At 41.7% G+C, this 18,703-nt stretch overlaps 1 protein-coding gene across 1 annotated transcript in view; it reads left to right on the top strand.

The window, feature by feature from the left end:
* GLI2 (GLI family zinc finger 2) overlaps window positions 1-18,703 on the top strand; it is a 249,383-nt gene that overhangs the window by 41,872 nt on the left and 188,808 nt on the right. The window contains exon 2 of the mRNA XM_034786212.1: window positions 14,395-14,545. Coding sequence (XP_034642103.1) covers window positions 14,425-14,545 — 121 coding nt within the window. The 5' untranslated portion in view covers window positions 14,395-14,424. The remainder of the gene's footprint in view (window positions 1-14,394; window positions 14,546-18,703) is intronic.

Genomic DNA, 18,703 nt, shown 5'->3' on the forward strand with positions numbered 1-18,703 from the left:
TTCTGGTTCTATCCTTAGAGGCTAAGGTGAACAAGTTTTCTCCCTCCTCCTTATGACACCCTTTTAAATACCTGAAAACTGCTATCATGTCCCCTCTCAGTCTTCTCTTTTCCAAACTAAACAAACCCAATTCTTTCAGCCTTCCTTCATAGGTCATGTTCTCAAGACCTTTAATCATTCTTGTTGCTCTTCTCTGGACCCTTTCCAATTTCTCCACATCTTTTTTAAAATGCGGTGCCCAGAACTGGACACAATACTCCAGCTGAGGCCTAACCAGAGCAGAGTAGAGAGGAAGAATGACTTCTCATGTCTTGCTCACAACACACCTGTTAATACATCCCAGAATCATGTTTGCTTTTTTTGCAACAGCATCACACTGTTGACTCATATTTAGCTTGTGGTCCACTATAACCCCTAGATCCCTTTCTGCCGTACTCCTTCCTAGACAGTCTCTTCCCATTCTGTATGTGTGAAACTGATTTTTCCTTCCTAAGTGGAGCACTTTGCATTTGTCTTTGTTAAACTTCATCCTGTTTACCTCAGCCCATTTCTCCAATGTGTTAGCTTATATTTGGTATAGAGATGCAAAAGAGAGGGGTGACATGGTCAAAGTGACAGGCTAGGAGTATGATCTTTGTCGCGACTTTCTGAATGGATATCAGCAAGGCAAGATTGCATTTGTCAAGGCCAGATTTTGCAGTAACTGAGAGGAGCGATGATGGAAGCCTTGACAAGAGTTTTAGCTGTGTGGATTCATAGGAAAGGCCGTATCTTAGTGATGCTATGCAGAAAGAATTGGTGGGATTTAGACATAGCCTGGATATGAGGACCTAGAGTGATCTGAGTTGAAAATGATGTCCAGGTTATAGGCCTGAGTGACAGGCAGGATCGTGGTGTTGCCCACTGTGATTGAGAAAGGAGGTAGTGGGGAAGATTAAGAGTTCTGTTTTAGCCATATTGAGGTTGAGCTGATAGCTGGATATCCATGAGAAGATGTCAGAGAGAGAGAGAGGCAGAGATTTTAGTTTGGACGGAAGGAGACAGGTCTGGGGCAGAGAGGTAGAATTTTCAGTAATCAGCACAGAGATGATAGTTGAATTTCTGTTTGCAGATGAGAAGAGAAGGGAACCAATGACAGAGCCCTAAGGAAGCCCCACAGAAAGTTGGAGGTGGAGCATGGGAGGAGGAGGCTCCTCTGAAGGAAATGCTGAAGGAGCTGTTAGAGACCTAGGAGGAGAACCAGGAGAGGACAGAGTCACAAAAGCCAAGGGAGGACAAGATTTCAAGAGGAAGAGTATGATTCATGTTGAAGGCACCTGACAGGTCAAGAAGGATAAGGAAAGAGAACTGGTTCTGATCTTTGGCTAGGAAGAGGTCATTAGAGACTTTGGCAAGAGCAGTTTCGGTGGAATGCAAGTGCGGCAGAAGCTGGACTGGAGAAAGTCTACAATTCAATTGGAGGACATGAACTCCAGATAGCATAAACTACCCATTCAAAGAGCTGATAGATGAAAGGGAGGTGCCATGGTAGCTGGAGAGGCAAGTGAGATCAAATGTTTTTTTTAATATGGGAGAGACAAAAGCATGTTTGTATTGTGAGGGGAAAGAGCCAGAGGAAATTGAGAGATTAAGGAGACAAGTAAGAGAAGGGATGAAAATGCGGGGGAAGGGAGATCAGAAAATGAGATGGGGTCACTGAGGCAAGTGGAGGATTAAAGGAGGAGACCAGATGAGAAACTTCTCTGTCTATGATGGGAGAAGGTGGAGAGAGTTAGAATTATAGAATCATAGAAGATTAGGGTTGGAAGAGACCTCAGGAGGTCATTTAGTCCAACCCCCTGCTCAAAGCAGGACCAATCGCAACTAAATCATCCCAGCCAGGGCTTTGCCAAGCCAGGCCTTAAAAACCTCTAAGGATGAAGATTCCACCAGCTCCCTAGGTAACCCATTCCAGTGCTTCACCACCATCCTAGTGAAATAGCTTTTCCTAATATCCAACCTTGACCTCCCCCATTGCACCTTGAGACCATTGCTCCTTGTTCTGTCATCGTCAACCACTGAGAACAGCCTACCTCCATCCGCTTTGGAACCCTCCTTCAGGTAGTTGAAAGCAGCTATCAAATTCCCTCTCATTCTTCTCTTCTGCAGACTAAACAAGCCCATTCCCTCAGCCTCTCCTCGTAAGTCATGTGCCCCAGCTCCCTAATCATTTTCGTTGCCCTTTGCTGGACTCTCTCCAATTTGTCCACATCTTTTCTGTAGTGGGGGCCCCAAAACTGGACACAATACTCCTGATGTGGCCTCACCAGTGCCGAATAGAGGGGAATAGAGGATCCTGTACTCCAGGATCCTGACAAAATCCTGACCATTGTTGAAGGGGAAGCTGGAAAGCAGGGTGAACCGAGGGGAGGGGGAAAGGTCACACCATATTTTGTCAATTTTCTCTTGGAAGAAACAGGCCGAGGGAGAAGTTGAGGCAGGAAGACGGGGAAGGCTTGCAGAGTAAATCAAAGGTGGCAAACGGCAGCAGGGAATACGTTTTAGAAGTAGAATTGTTTAGCAAGGAAGATGGCGGAACTGAAGGAAGAGAGAACACATTTGTAATGGAAGAAATCAGCCATGTGCTTAAGTCCCATTGGCTTCAATGAGACTTTAGTAAGTGCTTTCCTGATTAGGGATACTTTCTCAGACTATAAGTTTCTGAGAGCAGGAAATTTTGTCCTTTCTTTAACTCACTTGCACACCAATGCTTCTGTATAAATAAGAAAACAAACTATAGCTGAACTGTCCAGTAACTGATGCTGTTTAGTCTATAATTTATTTGAGGAGGGCTAAAATATTTTTTCTTTCCCTTATCCAATAACTGAGAACTGAAATTAAAATAGCTATAGTGTACAATAGTAACTCTTTATTAGTTATTTTTTTTTATTGTAGTTGTACCCAAAACCCCAATCAGTATCAAAGCCCCTTTAAGCTAGGCCGTATATTACAAAAAAACATACAGAGACTTGGTCCTTATCTTGAAGAGTTTACACTTATTTTCTTGCCTTAAATTAGATTGTAGCAAAGAATCGAAGGGAATGGAGGAGGATAATGCTCATAAGAACACTAGGGCTTGGTCTACACTACCCCCCCCAATTCGAACTAAGGTACGCAACTTCAGCTACGTGAATAACGTAGCTGAAGTCGAAGTACCTTAGTTCGAACTTACCTTGGTCCACACACGGCAGGCAGGCTCCCCCGTCGACTCCGCGGTACTCCTCTCGCCGAGCTGGAGTACCGCAGTCGACGGCAAGCACTTCCGGGTTCGACTTATCGCGTCCAGACTAGACGCGATAAGTCGAATCCAGAACTTCGATTTCCAGCCGTCGAACTAGCTGGTAAGTGTAGCCAAGGCCTGGGTTTCATAGGCTAGCTATTTGCATGACTCAACAGTCTAAATCCTTTCAAGAGGCTGGATTTTGTTGACTGTACAAGTAAATTGATAAATATCAGCATTCTGCTATCCCAGTAGTGTCTACTATCCAGCTACCCCAAATAGTAGCCCAGTGTGGCTGCTGTTCATCATAGTCTGTTCCTTAATCCCACAAAGTCCTGGCATGACCGTGGCTTCTGAATAACAATTGGGTTACAGCAAGAGAGAATCCACCACTAACTGAATTGCTGAGTTCCTGGCCCAGTTACCACAAAGTGCAGTTCTTCCACTTGAATAAGTTAAAATGCCCAGATGTTACATTCTTAAACAGTATGGGTCATAAACTACTCCGCCCAGCCATAGTAACTTGTTGTTATTTGGTAAAAACATAGTGGAGAGTTGTTTTTTGTTTGTTTGTTTTTGTTCCAGTGAGTTTTGTGCACATGAAAATTGCTGGCTTCTCAGCCCTATTGCTTTTCATCTGGAGAACAGATCCAGCATGACAGCAAGAGGAGAAGCTTCCCCACAATGACATGCCACCGTCCCTCAAGTCTGACATGGTGAAGTCCTTTTTCCTTGTTCTCTCTATTGAGAGAATAAATCAGTGAAGGTGATTTTTTGTGGTGCTAGCAACTGCCCACTAGACCAAGATCAGTTCTTGCATGAGACCAGGCAGCAATCACATAGTAACCATTTCCTTTTGGTGGACAGTTTTATGTCTTAGTCATCTAATCACTTGTAGCAAAATAGACATAACTACATGGTAAAGGAATGTGTACTCAGCAAAAGCGCCATTGGCAGAGCATAAACACATTGGAGTTTATCAGCATTCTGGGAGATGTTTATTACTCAAGTCTTACTAAACAGTTATCACTAACAAAATAGAGAAGTTGAAAGGTAGATGTTTTGGTTATCAGGAGAGAAAGGAAGAGGTTTTCATTGAAAAACCAGAAAGTTTTCAGTCGCTGAAAATGGAAAACTTTGTAGGTTTTCAAAGAAAACTCAGAAATTTTTCCACAGACACAATTCTTTTGTGAAAATGTCTGTTTTGTCTGTTTTATGATGGGGGAAAAAAAACCCTTCAGTTAGAATTTTTTTGATGAGGTCTAATGGCAATACATCAATTCTGAGCAATGTTGCTTGTCGGGCAATATACTCCCCTGTATTTTCACAGCATATTAACCCAGGTTCTTAATGCAATGGCATCTTGACTATCTCTGCATGACAGTTCTTCGCTTGTTGGAATTTTGTATGGTAAAAATCTCTCATGATTAGACATGTAGAATAGACTTTGAAAGTACAAGTATGACTTTGTTTTCCTTTTCCACTGCAAACGGCTCTTCCCCCAACCACACTATCCTCTCGACTCTGCCGAAGTAGGAAACAAAGACAACTTCTAAAAGAGAAGAGAAAGTTGCATACCCCTGTATGCATGTCTCAGCATGGACCGTGTGCTTAATCTGTGTCTGACTCTGGGCTTTCATGTCTGCTCATATGTTTTGATGATGTATTGTTATAGTTTTAACCCAGCATGTGAAAGATAATTTCTGTTCAAGGCTTTAAGTCTTCGCTGGTGTCTTTCCGCAGCAATTAGCTCACTCAAATATGTACATGAAATTGGGAAACAGATCCAAGATCCTTTCTTTAAAAAGAATTAAAAAACCCAAATAGCTTAAAAATAAATAAGTTACAAAATTAAAGTGAATTTAATACTCATGGAAAATACTGAATTGGCATTTTGATACGCTGAATCCACTCAATGGATACAGTACAGGTTCTTCTAGGACTACCTCCTGTCCACCAATATACCTCAAGCATGACCTGGAAATGACCAGTTCTAGGAAGAGAGAAAGTAGTTCACTGCCCATGGCCCATTTAGTCTTTGGCTTCTTCTGAGACTGCCAACAGGGTAGGCCCATTAGGGCTAATTGTGATGGTGATGTATGTGATACAGTCAACTCATACGTTATGGGCCTCCACATGGTAATAACTTCTGATCACTGCCACCAACCCAATCTGCATTTAAACTGTTGGCTTCATCTCATGTAAATTAAATATTGTATCTTCTGTAAGAATGGTAGAACAATTGAGGTTCATTCCTTGTACAACATCAATCATTCTTCCTTTTCCTTTTCCTTTTCCTTTTCCTCTGCATGGAACCTTATAAAGAGTCAGATTGTTTGCATCGTGTGAGCCCTGCCATGCCCTAAACAATTACAAATAGATGATAGAGTGTACTAGGGGGTTGCATGCTCTGTAGTGTCTGTAGTCTGAGCGTATTGCACACACCAGGGGTTCCTTGCATCCCTCCATTCCCGACTCACAAGAATTCCTTGTTCTACCCTGACATCTCCCTTGATTTCAGGGATTCCCTGCATCTCCCCCCATCTCCTCCCTCATTCCAGGTGCTCTGTGTGTCCCCCTTTCCCCATACCACTGTGCCCCATTTCCCCATTGCAGGGGCCCTTTCCCCCCAATAGCTGCATGTCTCATTCCCCACTCTGTCACATGCCAGGGGTTCTGTGTGCCCCCACCAACAATCTTTCCTCCTGCTGAATCGCTGCCTTTCCACCAGGATTCCTGCTCTCTCCTCCCCATCTTCCTTCTTCCTTTAACAATAGTACCCTAACTTCCCTGTTGTTGTGCAACTATTTACTGAGATGCTGCAACTGCAGCTATCATTCCAGCCATGTGCATACAGACTGACTTCCTGGTGCTTCTCTACTGCAACCTGTGCTGTTCACTCCTAGTATGGTTGCTGGTAATACAAAGAAGTAGTTAATAATAATACACTGAGTATTTTCATCTCTCTTTAAAATCAAAGTGACATGAGGATTCTCAGCAACATGCTGACTCTAGCCCTGTTTGAGGATTTTGGTCTGGAATAAAGTAAATATGAAGTTCTAAATAATAGTGTACAGTGGCGTAGGAATAGAGCAGGTCATCTTCAATGTAAGGTTCCTTCCTCCTGTAAGGTACATGCAGTAGAGAATGAGTGCTCTCATATACACTGAAGTCATGGTGAAGACCTTACAAGATGCACATTTGAGTCATTTCCAAGGGCAGAGTAGTTGAAAATGAATTGGCTTGACTGGGAACCTGTCGTCCAAAGGACTTCACAATTGATTAATCGTGACTTCTTATTTATGCTTCTGTTACGTTTGACTGATACTGTATTTTATAAACATTTTTAGATCCTTAAGTGATAAACTGCATGTTTGAGTAGTCCATACATTTACTTCTGGCATGTGGAGAGAAATAACTTTATTAATCTGAGGCTGCTGTTGATAGAAGGGGGGTCAAATTCTGCTCTGTTGTAAAGCTGAGGGCTTCACTGAAATAATTGCTATCACAGCTGTGTAACCCAGAACAGAAGACTGAAAAGGATCACAACAACCACTGTATTGAGCCAATGTTCAAACACTTGGCTCAAACTGTATTTCATAACTGATTGCATGCAAAGGGCTTTTTCTGTGTTACACAGCCCACTACTAAAGAACAGACTCTGAAAATATCCCTCTGTTCATACAAATGAAGATGGTATAAGGTGAAACAGGTTTTCATTTTTAAGCTAATTCATTTAATTGTGTATTTCATCATTTTAATCTTGTATAAGACAATTAGATTTTAAATGAAAGAGAGAATAGAGTTCTATAAATACCTTGAGATCTGTGAAAAAGAAGCAGAGCTGTACCGGAAGGACTCTTTAGGAAGCCTTTCTCCCGATGTTGTGTTGGCAGATTGGTTCTTGATCTTGCAAATGCCATTAATTGGCCCTACTGTGTTCTTTATGGAACAGACCCATCTCTGAGCTTTATTGTTGTCTGCTGCCTTATCACAGTAAGCCTGAAAATCATAGAAAATTAAGTAGACTGGTCAAACTTGGTAATTATTTTTCACTGAAAATTTTAGGTTCTCTGCATTAGATTCTAGATTCTCTGCATTCTTGGTTTTTTTTAATGAAAAACCCAGAAATGTTCAAACTTAACTAAAACTTTCCTAATAAAATAAAATAAAGTGGAATCTGATGAGCATCTGTTTATTTGCCGTCCAGCTGGGAGTTAACTTCAGGCTGGTGGCCCTAGAAGAAGATGGGTGTTTTCGAAGAGCACTTGTGACCATTCTTCATGCATTTAACAGGAAGGATTGTTTTATTAGGAAAGTTTTATGGCTTCTGTTTTTGCTCAAAGGCAAATGTGGCTTTGTTGTTTTTAATTCTGTTGGGATTTCTCCCTCTTAATATACAATGCAGCTGTTAAAATAGTTGGGGTTGTCTAGGGCAAATCCCATAGCACTTTCCTTTCGGCTCTCACTTACCTACCTTTTTAATGCCACCGCAGAATCATATTATAGGGGTTATGAACAGTGCTTGGTATTAGTGTCAAAATCAATTACCTAACCCTCTGCCTGTAGAGAAGGCTGCGAACCTAAAGGACAAACGAAGTAATCCATTTTTGATTTCTAATTTTGAGTAATGACTGAGGGCGCAGGTTGGTGTTTGACTAAATGCACAGGGTTTTTCTCAGTATACTAACTCCTATATGCATGCTCTTTCTCTGTAAAAAGTAGGATCCCTGTGAAACCCTTTTTCCTGCCAAATGGCTTGCAGTTAGAATTAATCTGTCCCTGAATTCATGAATTCTGTGTGGCACAGAGCAGTGGAAAAAAGTTTAGCACTGAGCAGAGAGCAAAAGATGTATTGCTTAAAAAATATGAATGTAATGCTCATGAATAGAGTGGGATTGACAGCCCTGGAAAATAGCCTTTATATTTCCTTATACTCAAAATTATACTACTTTCTGTAGCCTCTTCCTTCTGGGGATCTCATAGCACTTTGCAAACATGACAAAATTAAGTCTCATAGAACTTCAATGAGGTAGGTAAGTATGGTGTCTCCATTTCACAGATGTGGAAACTGAGGAATAGAGAGGTGAAGTCACAGGAAATCTGTGGCAGAGCCAAGACGAGAACCTAGCTATGTGGAGTCCTAGGTCTGGGCCTTAACCACAAGGCCATGCCGCCTCCAGAATTCATATTGGATGGTGGTGGGAGTGGAAGCTTTCCTCACTCTGCCTAGCCACTCAACCCCATCTAAAGGTCAGAGAGTAATTCAGTTGATCTGTCTATTTATTCCCTGGCTGCTCTGCTGAGACTGTCAGCAAGGGTGCCAGTTACTGCTGATGTGATGGGGACACCTACTTGGTAGGAAAAATCTCAAACCCACCTACCCACTCACATTGGCTCCTGAATGACTATCAGATGGTCATTACCACCCTGGAGAATCAGTGACCAAGAGGTAAAAGGCCCCATATCCTATTTCCAGTTCTCTCAGCCACCCAGTACCCTTAACAAAGCAAAAATAATTATAGACTTATTTCCACTAAATCCCTTAAATCCCATAAGATTAGAGTCGTTGCAGTCTACTTTTTTCTAATCTCGTGGTTGAGAAGGATTTACCTGTTCTAATGCAACCATTTATTGTAATCACTTGGTGATTTTTTTCATTCATATTTAACATAAAAACAGAGATTCAAATACACAGAGCAATAACTGAGGGCCATATTTTCAAAAGCAACCAGTGATTTTGGAGGTCTCCATTTTTGGGGTGCCCACATTTAGATACCTTTCAAAGAGGCCTGATTGGCAGAGGGTAGGCGCTTAGAGCCAGATTTGTAAGACAGGTAGGTCCCTAACTCCCATTGATTTAAATGGGAGTTAGATGCTTAAATACCTATACAATTCTGGCCCTTAGCACTTTCGGAAAAGCAGGCTGCTTCACAGTATCTCAGGCTGGGCACCTACTCCTGAGGCACCCCAAATTACTAAGCACTGTTGAAAATGTAGCCTGAAATGTCTAAATTTTCAAGACACACTGAAGCAGAGAAGCCTAAGAGCATGAATATTCTTGTTTATTAACTTTACTGCACTTCCAGGACACAGAAATATTCTTGTTAGGGGCTAATTACCTTATCGATGCCGACTGAGAGTACAAAAGCACCAAAGGCATTTATGAGCACAAGTCTCATTGAAAGCCAACAGGACTTGTGCTTCTATAACCCGTAGCTGTTTTTGAAAATTGGCCCTTCTAGACATAATTTTCAATCCCAAGTGTCTAAAATTAGGCCTCTAAATCTTTAGGCACCTAGGTGAAAGTTGCCCAAGTCTCCCACATCTTCTGTTGATTTGAGTTGTGGGTACAATACTTGAGAAAGCAGGCCACTTATTTAGATGTTTAAAATATGGATCTAGATTACTGACTTGAGGCACCCACGTTAGAAAATGTTGGCCATAATCTTCACATCCACCGTGGAAATAAGTTCCTTTGCAAGAAGAATTCTTTTTTTTACTAAGCATAATAGTGTTGTATAACATCCGAAACAAAGAGCAACTTTGCAGCTCCATGGACACAGTAAACCCTGAGGGGAGAGGAGGGGTCAGGTTTCAAACAAAAGTGGAAAACCTTGAAAGGAGGGGCTAAGAAGAAACAGGTGGCAGACTAATAATTTAGCCTCTGATGTTTATTTGCTTAGTGAACAGAAGCCCCAAATGTCAGACCTAGGTCAAACTCTCCTTCGATTGAGTGTATTTATTTCATACATCATCTGTAACCCAAAGTAATTTCTAGATTAAATTGTTGTAAATCTTAGCCCCAATGAACCTATTCCATGTTTGCCATTGAGCCCAGTGCGTACGTGGACAGGACTTAAGGGGCCTAGTTAGTGCTGCATAGGTACTTGCGCAGTTCAGATGTGATCAGTCAAGCTTATAATTGTATATCACATAATTTCAAATGTTGGCTTCCATTTTTGCATCTACAGTTTGAGCCTACAAATCTGCAACTTAGCTGTGCTACTGAATTTAACTGCACGTGCAATTTTTTGCCAGCAAAATTGTGTCACTCTTACAGAAAAACTCCCAGAAAACACTTTTGAGTTAAAACAATGCACCCACAAAGTTACACTCTGGTACTGCAAAAACATTGTCACAGGGTGACATGGACTCTTTAAGAGGGAAGAGGCCAGTGCACCTGTGGTAGTCAGCTGATTCCCCCCACCTCTCCAATTTGGGCTTAACAGAGGGCACCTGGGACCTAGAGGGCAGAGAGAGACCTGCTGAGTCAAAGCCACCTGAGATCACAGACTGGAGGCGTGAGGAAAAGGGCAGGTGAAAGCTGCCTGTGGGAGACAGTCTGCAGTGAGTGGATAATTCTGCAGGCCCTCTCTGGAAGAGGGAGGAATTGGCTAGGACTGGGAGGCTAGTGGTGGGCCTAGTTAGCTAAAAGCCAGTGCTGGGATGCTGAAAAGGGCTGAGTTGTTAGTCTGTGTTTGGGTAGAAGAGTCATGAAGACTAGTCACTCTCAGGTGGCTGGCCTGGAGAGTGGGACTCTGGAATGAGGGCAGAAAAGACCAGAGAACCAAATGCTGGTGGACTCAGGTGTGTGGATTGAAAATGATGTCCCTGAAGAGAGGAATGGAAAATCATGGAATTTTTCTAAGTTTTACTGTGGAAATTAGGAGAATAGCTTGTATCATGAGGGTTCTGAAGAGTGTTTCACGTGAACATGATAAACTACGCCCAGATGTAGGACTGTATCAGTGAGCGAGACTGGGCTGTTTTTATGGCTGGACTGAGGGGAAACTGAGGCAGGCACATATGTTAAATTAATTTAATTAATTAATGGAGATATCCCATCTCCTAGAACTGGAAGGGACCTTGAAAGGTCATCAAGTCCAGCCCCCTGCCTTCACTAGCAGGACTAAGTACTGATTTTGCCCCAGATCCCCAAGTGGCCACCTCAAGGATTGAACTCACAATCCTGAGTTTAGCAGGCCAATGCTCAAATCACTGAGCTATCCCTTCCCCCCCAGGCTTGTGCTGTGGCCAGCTGCAAGAGGGTGCCACCAGTGCGGTTGCCCCATGACACACACGCTAAACTGTAAATGTGAGACTAGTCTTACTGACTTCAATGGGGCTACTCAAGTGCTTAAACTCAAGCACGTGCACAAGTGTTTGCAGAACTGGGAACTTAAACAGCAAGAGGAAAATGAAAGAAATGTAGAGGGAAGGGAGAAAAGTGCGTTTTCCCTTGGCACTTTAAAATACATGAAGAGTGGAGGAGGCAAAGAAATATAGGATAGCTCTTCCAGAAGTCAGGAACTGCAGAGGAGAAGGCTCTTGCACCAGCATGGGGGACAGAGAGGAGGCTACTGCTAGAGAGTTTGGGAAAACGGTAGAGGGAGAAGAGGACCATGTGGAAAGCTGAAGAGATTGTTTTATTTTTAAAGATAACTACTATGGGTGAGATTCTGCACTGTGGCTCTAATAGAGGCAGCACAGGACTTGCGGCTTTTTTCTATGCTCTACGTAACCTGCCCTCTGAAGCCTTGGTGATTGTTTAGAAACTGATACCGAGGAGTCAGTTCTCTAGATCACTCAAGAGTTTGTTTATTTTTGCTTTCTGCTGATTAAGCAATGAAGATTGCAAAGCCTGGTCATCTTAGTATTTTGCACTGAACACCACTGACTTTAAAAAATACCAATGCTGTATGCAGTGTTGTTGTAGCCATGTTGGTCCGAGAATATTAGAGAGACAAAGTGGATGAGGTAATATATTTTATTGGACCAACTTCTGTTGCTGTCAGAGACGAGCTCTCGAGTTTACACAGAGCTGAAGAGCTTGTCTCTCTCACCAACAGAAGTTGGTCCAATAAAAGATATTAGCTCATCCCCCTTGTCTCTTTAAAAACACCGGTCAGACTAAATCAGTTTGTTTGGTTTCTCATAATAGTACCAATATCGGGTGGGGGGGAGGGAGGGAGAGAATGGCTTATTCATGCTGCTGACTGGGGCCTGGTCTACACCTCAAACTTAGGTCAACTTAGCCTTGTTGCTCGGGGCTGTGAAAAGTTTCATGCCTTAAATACGGCTAGGTTGATGAAAGAATTCTTACCTAGCTACTGGGAGTTGGATTTACTGCAGCAAGAGAAAAACCCCTTCTGTCATTATAGTATGTGTCTATACTGCATTGGCATACCTGCAGCAGCAATTGTAGTGTGGATACCCTGGGTCTTTGCAAAGCCCTTTATTTAGATCCTGATTCAGAAAGCATTCCAGCCCTTTTCAATGCTTAAGTATGAGGATAACCTTCAACAATTGCTTATGTCCCAGTCAGTGACTTCAATGGGACTTAAGTGAGTATTATCGTTAACCACGTGCTTAAGTGCCCTTTCTGAGTTAGGGATGCTTCACTGAATCGGGGCCTTAGGCTATGTCTACACTACACACCTACAGTGGCACAGTTGTACCTCTGCAGCTGTGCTGCTGTAAGGTCTCCCATATAGCTGCTGTATGCCAATGGGAGAGAGCTCTCCCATCGGCATAATTAAACCACCCCCAACAAGTGGCAGTAGCTATGTTGGCATCTCCCGATGACATAGCGCTGTCCACACCGGTGCTTTTGTTGGTAAAACTTACGTTGGTCAGGAAGGTGTTTTTTTTCACACCCCGACTGACAAAAATGCTAGAGTAGACAAAGCCTCAGAAAGCAACTCAGTGAAAAAAGCGCTAGCGATAAGCCCAATGGGGTCCAGGTCCATGACCGAAGCTCCAAGGTGCTTCAATAATACAAATAATAAGAATCATTATAATACAGTAAACTAATCCAAGAGGAGAGAGAACATTTTTTTCTTTAATTTTTTTTAAAGGTATAAAAACATTAAAATAAAAATAAAATCATCAGGGTAGCAAGGGAAAAAAAGAGCTCACATCTGGGTTACAGCCAAGCAAAGGGTAAAATGTATCAGACAAAACAAATGGGAGTTCCTGGAATCTTTATACGGAGAAGAGTTTGCAAGGCATGTGGACTCTTTCTTTAATGAAAGCTGTTCAGGACTCTGTAAATCTTTACTCGCAATGTAAAGTGAAGAAAATGTGAAGTGATGCTGTTACAGTGAAACTGACTCCAACCCAAAAGTTCTCTCACGCTTTCCCAGAAGTTTTCTGGCTGATACAGTTAATTCCTGTAACTGAAGCAGCCTGTGTATTCCAGCAAATTTTTGAGGCTGGATAATTTACACAAACTACAATTAAAAATGTAAGAGGGATCTTGCTGTGATTTCTCTCAAGACCTGAGTGAAGGGCCAGTAATACGGAGGCACCAAATGGTTTCAATATCTCCCACCTCCACCTTTCCCAAAGTAGGAACTATATAGACATGTCTCAAATAAAACTAGGAAGCCTTCAGCTATATTAATGTGGACGGGGACCAGAAATGAAAATGTGCTGGGGCCTCTAGGGGAAACCCACTTTAGGATTGTATTGGATTAGCCTTTCTTTCTCACACAGAACCAGTGTTTTGGAAGGATGGGAGTGGGGTCTTACAGATATGAATAAAGATACACTTGTGCTTGAAATCCAGTACTTTAAGATGCGGCTTAAGTTGCATAATTCCGCACTCCTTACTCAGGAAAAAATTTGATTCTCAGGTATGACTTTGGGCATGAAATAAGAACCCGAATTGAACAGACAAGAATCAATGGAAGTTTTGCCTGAGTGTTGCATAGGGTCTCGAGTACCTATTGTTTATTATCATTCGAGCAGGTTGAAAAATAGTGTGGGGGTGGGGAGTAATTGAGCACAAAGGTTCACCTCTTTGGATTGACTGTATACTAACCCACAAAATAAAGTCCAGTCAAAACTTTTAATTAAAAAAATGGGCCTGATCCTTTGAGGTCCTGAGCCTCGTCAGCTCCCATGACATCAATGGGAATTGAGAGCACTCAGCACTTTGCAGAGCCAAGCCCTTTCTGGTTATAATTATAGCAGCCAGGCTGCCAGGGAAAGAAACTTAGGAGATCTTTGTTGTTCTTTTAAATTTGCTTTTGGATTGTGATGATGTATTGGGCTCTCCCTCCTGGGGCTCATTTTGCTTCTTTTGTTCAAGAAGTGACAGAAATGTGTTTTTGGTTTGTGTTCCTTAGGGTTCCTGAGCTGGAATATGCGCATCTAAGATGGAAACTTCCAATTCAACTGCTGCTGGGAAGAAAGAAGGGAAAGGTGCAATTCTGGAGGGGAATGGCTTTCCTGAGACGGGGAAGAAACCTGCTCCCTTAGCAGCAGCAGCACAAGGAGGTACTTTATGTTTTCCACACTTTGAAAGCAGCAGGAGTGTTTTTCATTAGACTGTTAGAATTGAATAAGAACGGTGGCATTCGTTCTCATGTGAACGTGCTGAATTAATTGGGGTTCCTGGCCTTAGAAGGTCTCACAGGAACTGTAAGCTGACAATTTGCCGGCTCTGTGTCATGGTGTAGCATGCAAGGGGTTATTGTACCATGGTGACCCATCATGAGACGTGACCAAATCAGATTTGGGGGTCAGAAGACGGGAGAACTCCATTCTTGTTAAACTAAATCTGAATTAAACATCATCGTTAGAAAATTCTGACAAGCAGTCACTAATCCCAGTGATGCCTGGTTTCCAAGATATATGCAGCATTTTTTCTAACACTTAGCCACGTGGAAATTAAAATGTCAGTTACTAGGATTGGTAGAGCTGAGTACATTTTGTGTTTTCATTGTAGTAGAAAATCTATATTTCTTGCATCTGCTTTGATTTTTTTTCTAATGAGTTAAAAAGACTACTGTCTCATTTCTGGTTGTCATGGCTGATACTCCATTCTAAATTCTGTGCAAGAGGACATATAAGTAAAGAGACTTCTTCTAGTTTCTCAATATTTCTGTTACATCAGGGATAATCCAGAATTTGATTTCCTTTCCTCCACTTAGTGAAAATGCTAAGGGTTTGATCCTCTTGCCATTGAAGTTAATGGTAAAACTCTCACAGAGTCCAGTGGAAGCAGGATCAGACCTTCAAATGTTGATCATGGAAGCAGCGAGTTAAGATTGATATGGAATGTACATACCTTGCTCCCTTTCCTGCCCTACTCCCCAGCATGGGGAAGAAAGTGTTAATCAACTCCTTCCCAGATCAAAGGGGTTGGGGGGGAGCCCTACCACATGGGAAGGCAACCACTGTCAGTCAGCTGTCAGTTGTTAAAGATGGAGGTAAAAGGAGTGGAACCTCTTTGAGTGGGGTCTTCAGCTCAAGGAGAATCTCACTTGTACCCTGGAGACGAGCTGCCTCCAGGTCCCAGTAGGCCTGCAAAGGGCAGCATTTGGACTTACAGAAGTGAATAACCTTTTGGTGTGGTGACAATTTTAAGAGGGCTCTGTTACTCTAACAAGACGGGGGCGTGGGGTTTCGGTGGGCAGTACCATCTAAACACCTCCACGGGATGTGGCAAATTTGTCCCCCTGGAGATGTACGTCAATATTGTGGTAGGGCCTCATGATGTCCAGTTCTGTGTTTTCACGGTCAATATTTGGACCCCAAATTAAATGTGGGAACCAACTCTAGGAGTGATCTTCAGAGTTAAGCTCTATTAAGGAAATGATACAGTGCCTATTAGGAACAAATTCCTTTAAAACAAACCCTGTTGTACTGTATCTCCTTTTCATCAAGTCAGTTGAACTGCATCTATCTCTGAATGACCTCATGTATCCCAGCTCTGAATGTTAGAATGGGAAGCTAGCTTTGAGCTTGCTGATATTTTCTTGTAGCGGGTGCAGAAGAGGAACGCTAGGGATGGTACGTAGGTTGGGTGAACATCCCACTGTTCTTTTTGAGGACAGGGACAGAAAGGCCTTTCTCAGTAGGGCACAGAGAGACAAATTTAGAAGGGACTCTCCCATTTGGAATGTGACAAGTGGCATCCCCAGCTGTATAAACTTCTTATGCTTCTTTTTTTTCTCTGAAAAATATACCTTATTGCTAGCCAGATTCTACCTCAAAATGATTCCCTCTCCTCCCCTTCCTTAAATACATAGTAATTTCTCATCTCAAGATGGCAGTAAAATTATTCTATGGGTTTCTCTGATTCCTGCACCACTAGGTAACTTAGTCGTGTTTTCAGTTTGCAGAACCATGACCCCAGTCCTTTCCAGCACAAGTTGTGTGTATCTGTGTTTTACCCATAGATTCTTTCCAAAACTCTGGCTAGGTCTAAGAAACATACTAGTATTTTCTGTGAAAGCTTCCCAAGTACAGACAAAGGAAACTGCTCTTGGAACATAAGACATTGGAGCTGTTCACCTATTTTATAAATCTTGTCAATAAAAGAAGTGTCTGTTAAAAACCCCAGAAAACCTTTTACCAAGGTACTACTTTGGAGATGAGCCTGAGCTGTGAAATTAGGTTCTGGAGCGAAATCCAAATTTTTGGAGTGAGTTTGGATCTCGTTTTCTTGTTAACTTTAACTTTTTACATTTGCAGAATGGAAAATTTGCAGAATTGATTAAATTAGGGACAAAAATTACATAATTCCTGGAAATCTGCCATCAAGAGGTAACTTCTGACCTCTGTTAAACTAGCATAAGGTCATGATTTAGGATTCAGGCATCTGCTTATGACAATCCCTGTTCAGAACAGCAACTAAACACATTCTTAACTTTGTCACACTCTAAAGTCCCATTCATGTGAATGAAGCTCAAGCATGTGCTAAAGTTCAAAACATGCTTGGGTGCTATTCTGAATAGGGATGCTGTCCCAAATTGGGGCCTAAATCTGGAGTAACTCCAGATTTACACAAGTGTACTGAGACTAGAATCTGGCCCCAAGACTTGATGGTCTTGACCCTTTTGGTCTCATACTGGAGCCTTGATTCTTTTTATGCATGTGACATGTTTCATATTAGCACTGTGCTATCTACTCTGGAATGAATGATTTACAAGCTCAACATTTCTCATCTTAATAAAATGAAGTGGAAAAGGAAGAAGAAGATTGTTTGAAGATGTCAGGAGAAGTGTGATGAAAGCATTTTGTAATGAGATGTAAAAAGCAAAATCTATATCATACTGTGAGAAGAAAAGCTAATAAATTATCTAACATGGCTAGCAGTAAAGTGTACTCCAGATCTGATACTAGCCAATGAAATGTACGAAGAATATGACTGTTGTTTTCTTTTTTGAAGACCTTTCTTTGAAATCTGATTAGAATGAAATTAGTGCTTCTGAAATGGAAAAGCTCCCCAAAAGACTGGGGAAGTGTACACACACACACACACACACGTGAAATGAATCAGGATGCTTCAGATATGTTGCAAAAGTAGCTAAGTGTAAGCTAGGGATTAGCAGTTCATAACTGAAAGGATACATATTGACTTCATATGTCTACATAATAATATTAGCATTTGTATAGCAATTTTCATCCTCAAAGCTCTTAACAGACATTAACTCATTACTCAGAGGAATGTAAGGTTGGTGTTTATTTTATACTCCCATTTTACAGAAGGGAAAATGGAGGCAAATAGGTTAAATAAGTTGCATAACGCCATGTTGGCAGGAAGTAGGGGGTGTAGGAGTGGGTATGTGTCAACGTTAGAGCCAGGTTTAAAATTTGGGAGTTTTTGGCTTCCAAACCTGTGTTGAGGCCACTACATGTCTCATGTCTACATGTCTCATCCAGCATAAACTTTTGATGGTATTGATTACATTATTATTACTATCTTATTTGATGGCTCCTAGGTGCTATATGGGTTATTTTCTTCATATTAGCATGTCATAAAGTAGCAACAAGGCACTGCTAGCATTGCAACTCAGAAATGTCTTCTCCAGAACCAGACAAGCATATTCTACAATACACATCCTGTTCTTTCAGATTCTACTGAATCACTGTTGTATTAGATCAAAAGCTACTGAGCTATGTTTCTCCTATCAAAACTTTTTTCCTTGTAGAATCTGCATAGAATCACAAGGGTTTACTTCTTATTAAGACCCAATAAAATGAAGCAATAAATCAAATATATTAACAAACTGATTTAAGAACCCTCCTTGCTTTACTGTATTTTTGTAACTTGTCCGATCTCCATTTCTACTTCACTTATTCTGAATATTTGTCCCCTTCCAAATGTCGTCTGTGGCCTTAAACAGATTAAGTTATGGCTGTAGAAAGAAAGATTGGCGTTGTTGATGCTGTCAGAGTAGAAGAGTTCCTTCAGATTAACAATCTGCATCTCATATTTTAGTCTCCTAAAGCTGACACTAGAGAGATCTTCTTTGCCTTTTTTTTTATAGTAATTCATTGATCAGCTGCTCAGAAATTGACCTTGCAGAAATGACATCAGGGAAGACTCTCCTAATGTTCAGTTTTTTCCATAAATCATTCTGGCAAAGGAGTTAACACCCCTTTTCAATTTCAATAAGTGTGTGTTTGGTGGGGAGCCGGGGTTAT

The sequence above is a fragment of the Trachemys scripta genome, chromosome 11 (genome assembly GCF_013100865.1).
Source record: "Trachemys scripta elegans isolate TJP31775 chromosome 11, CAS_Tse_1.0, whole genome shotgun sequence".
Taxonomy (NCBI): domain Eukaryota; kingdom Metazoa; phylum Chordata; order Testudines; family Emydidae; genus Trachemys; species Trachemys scripta.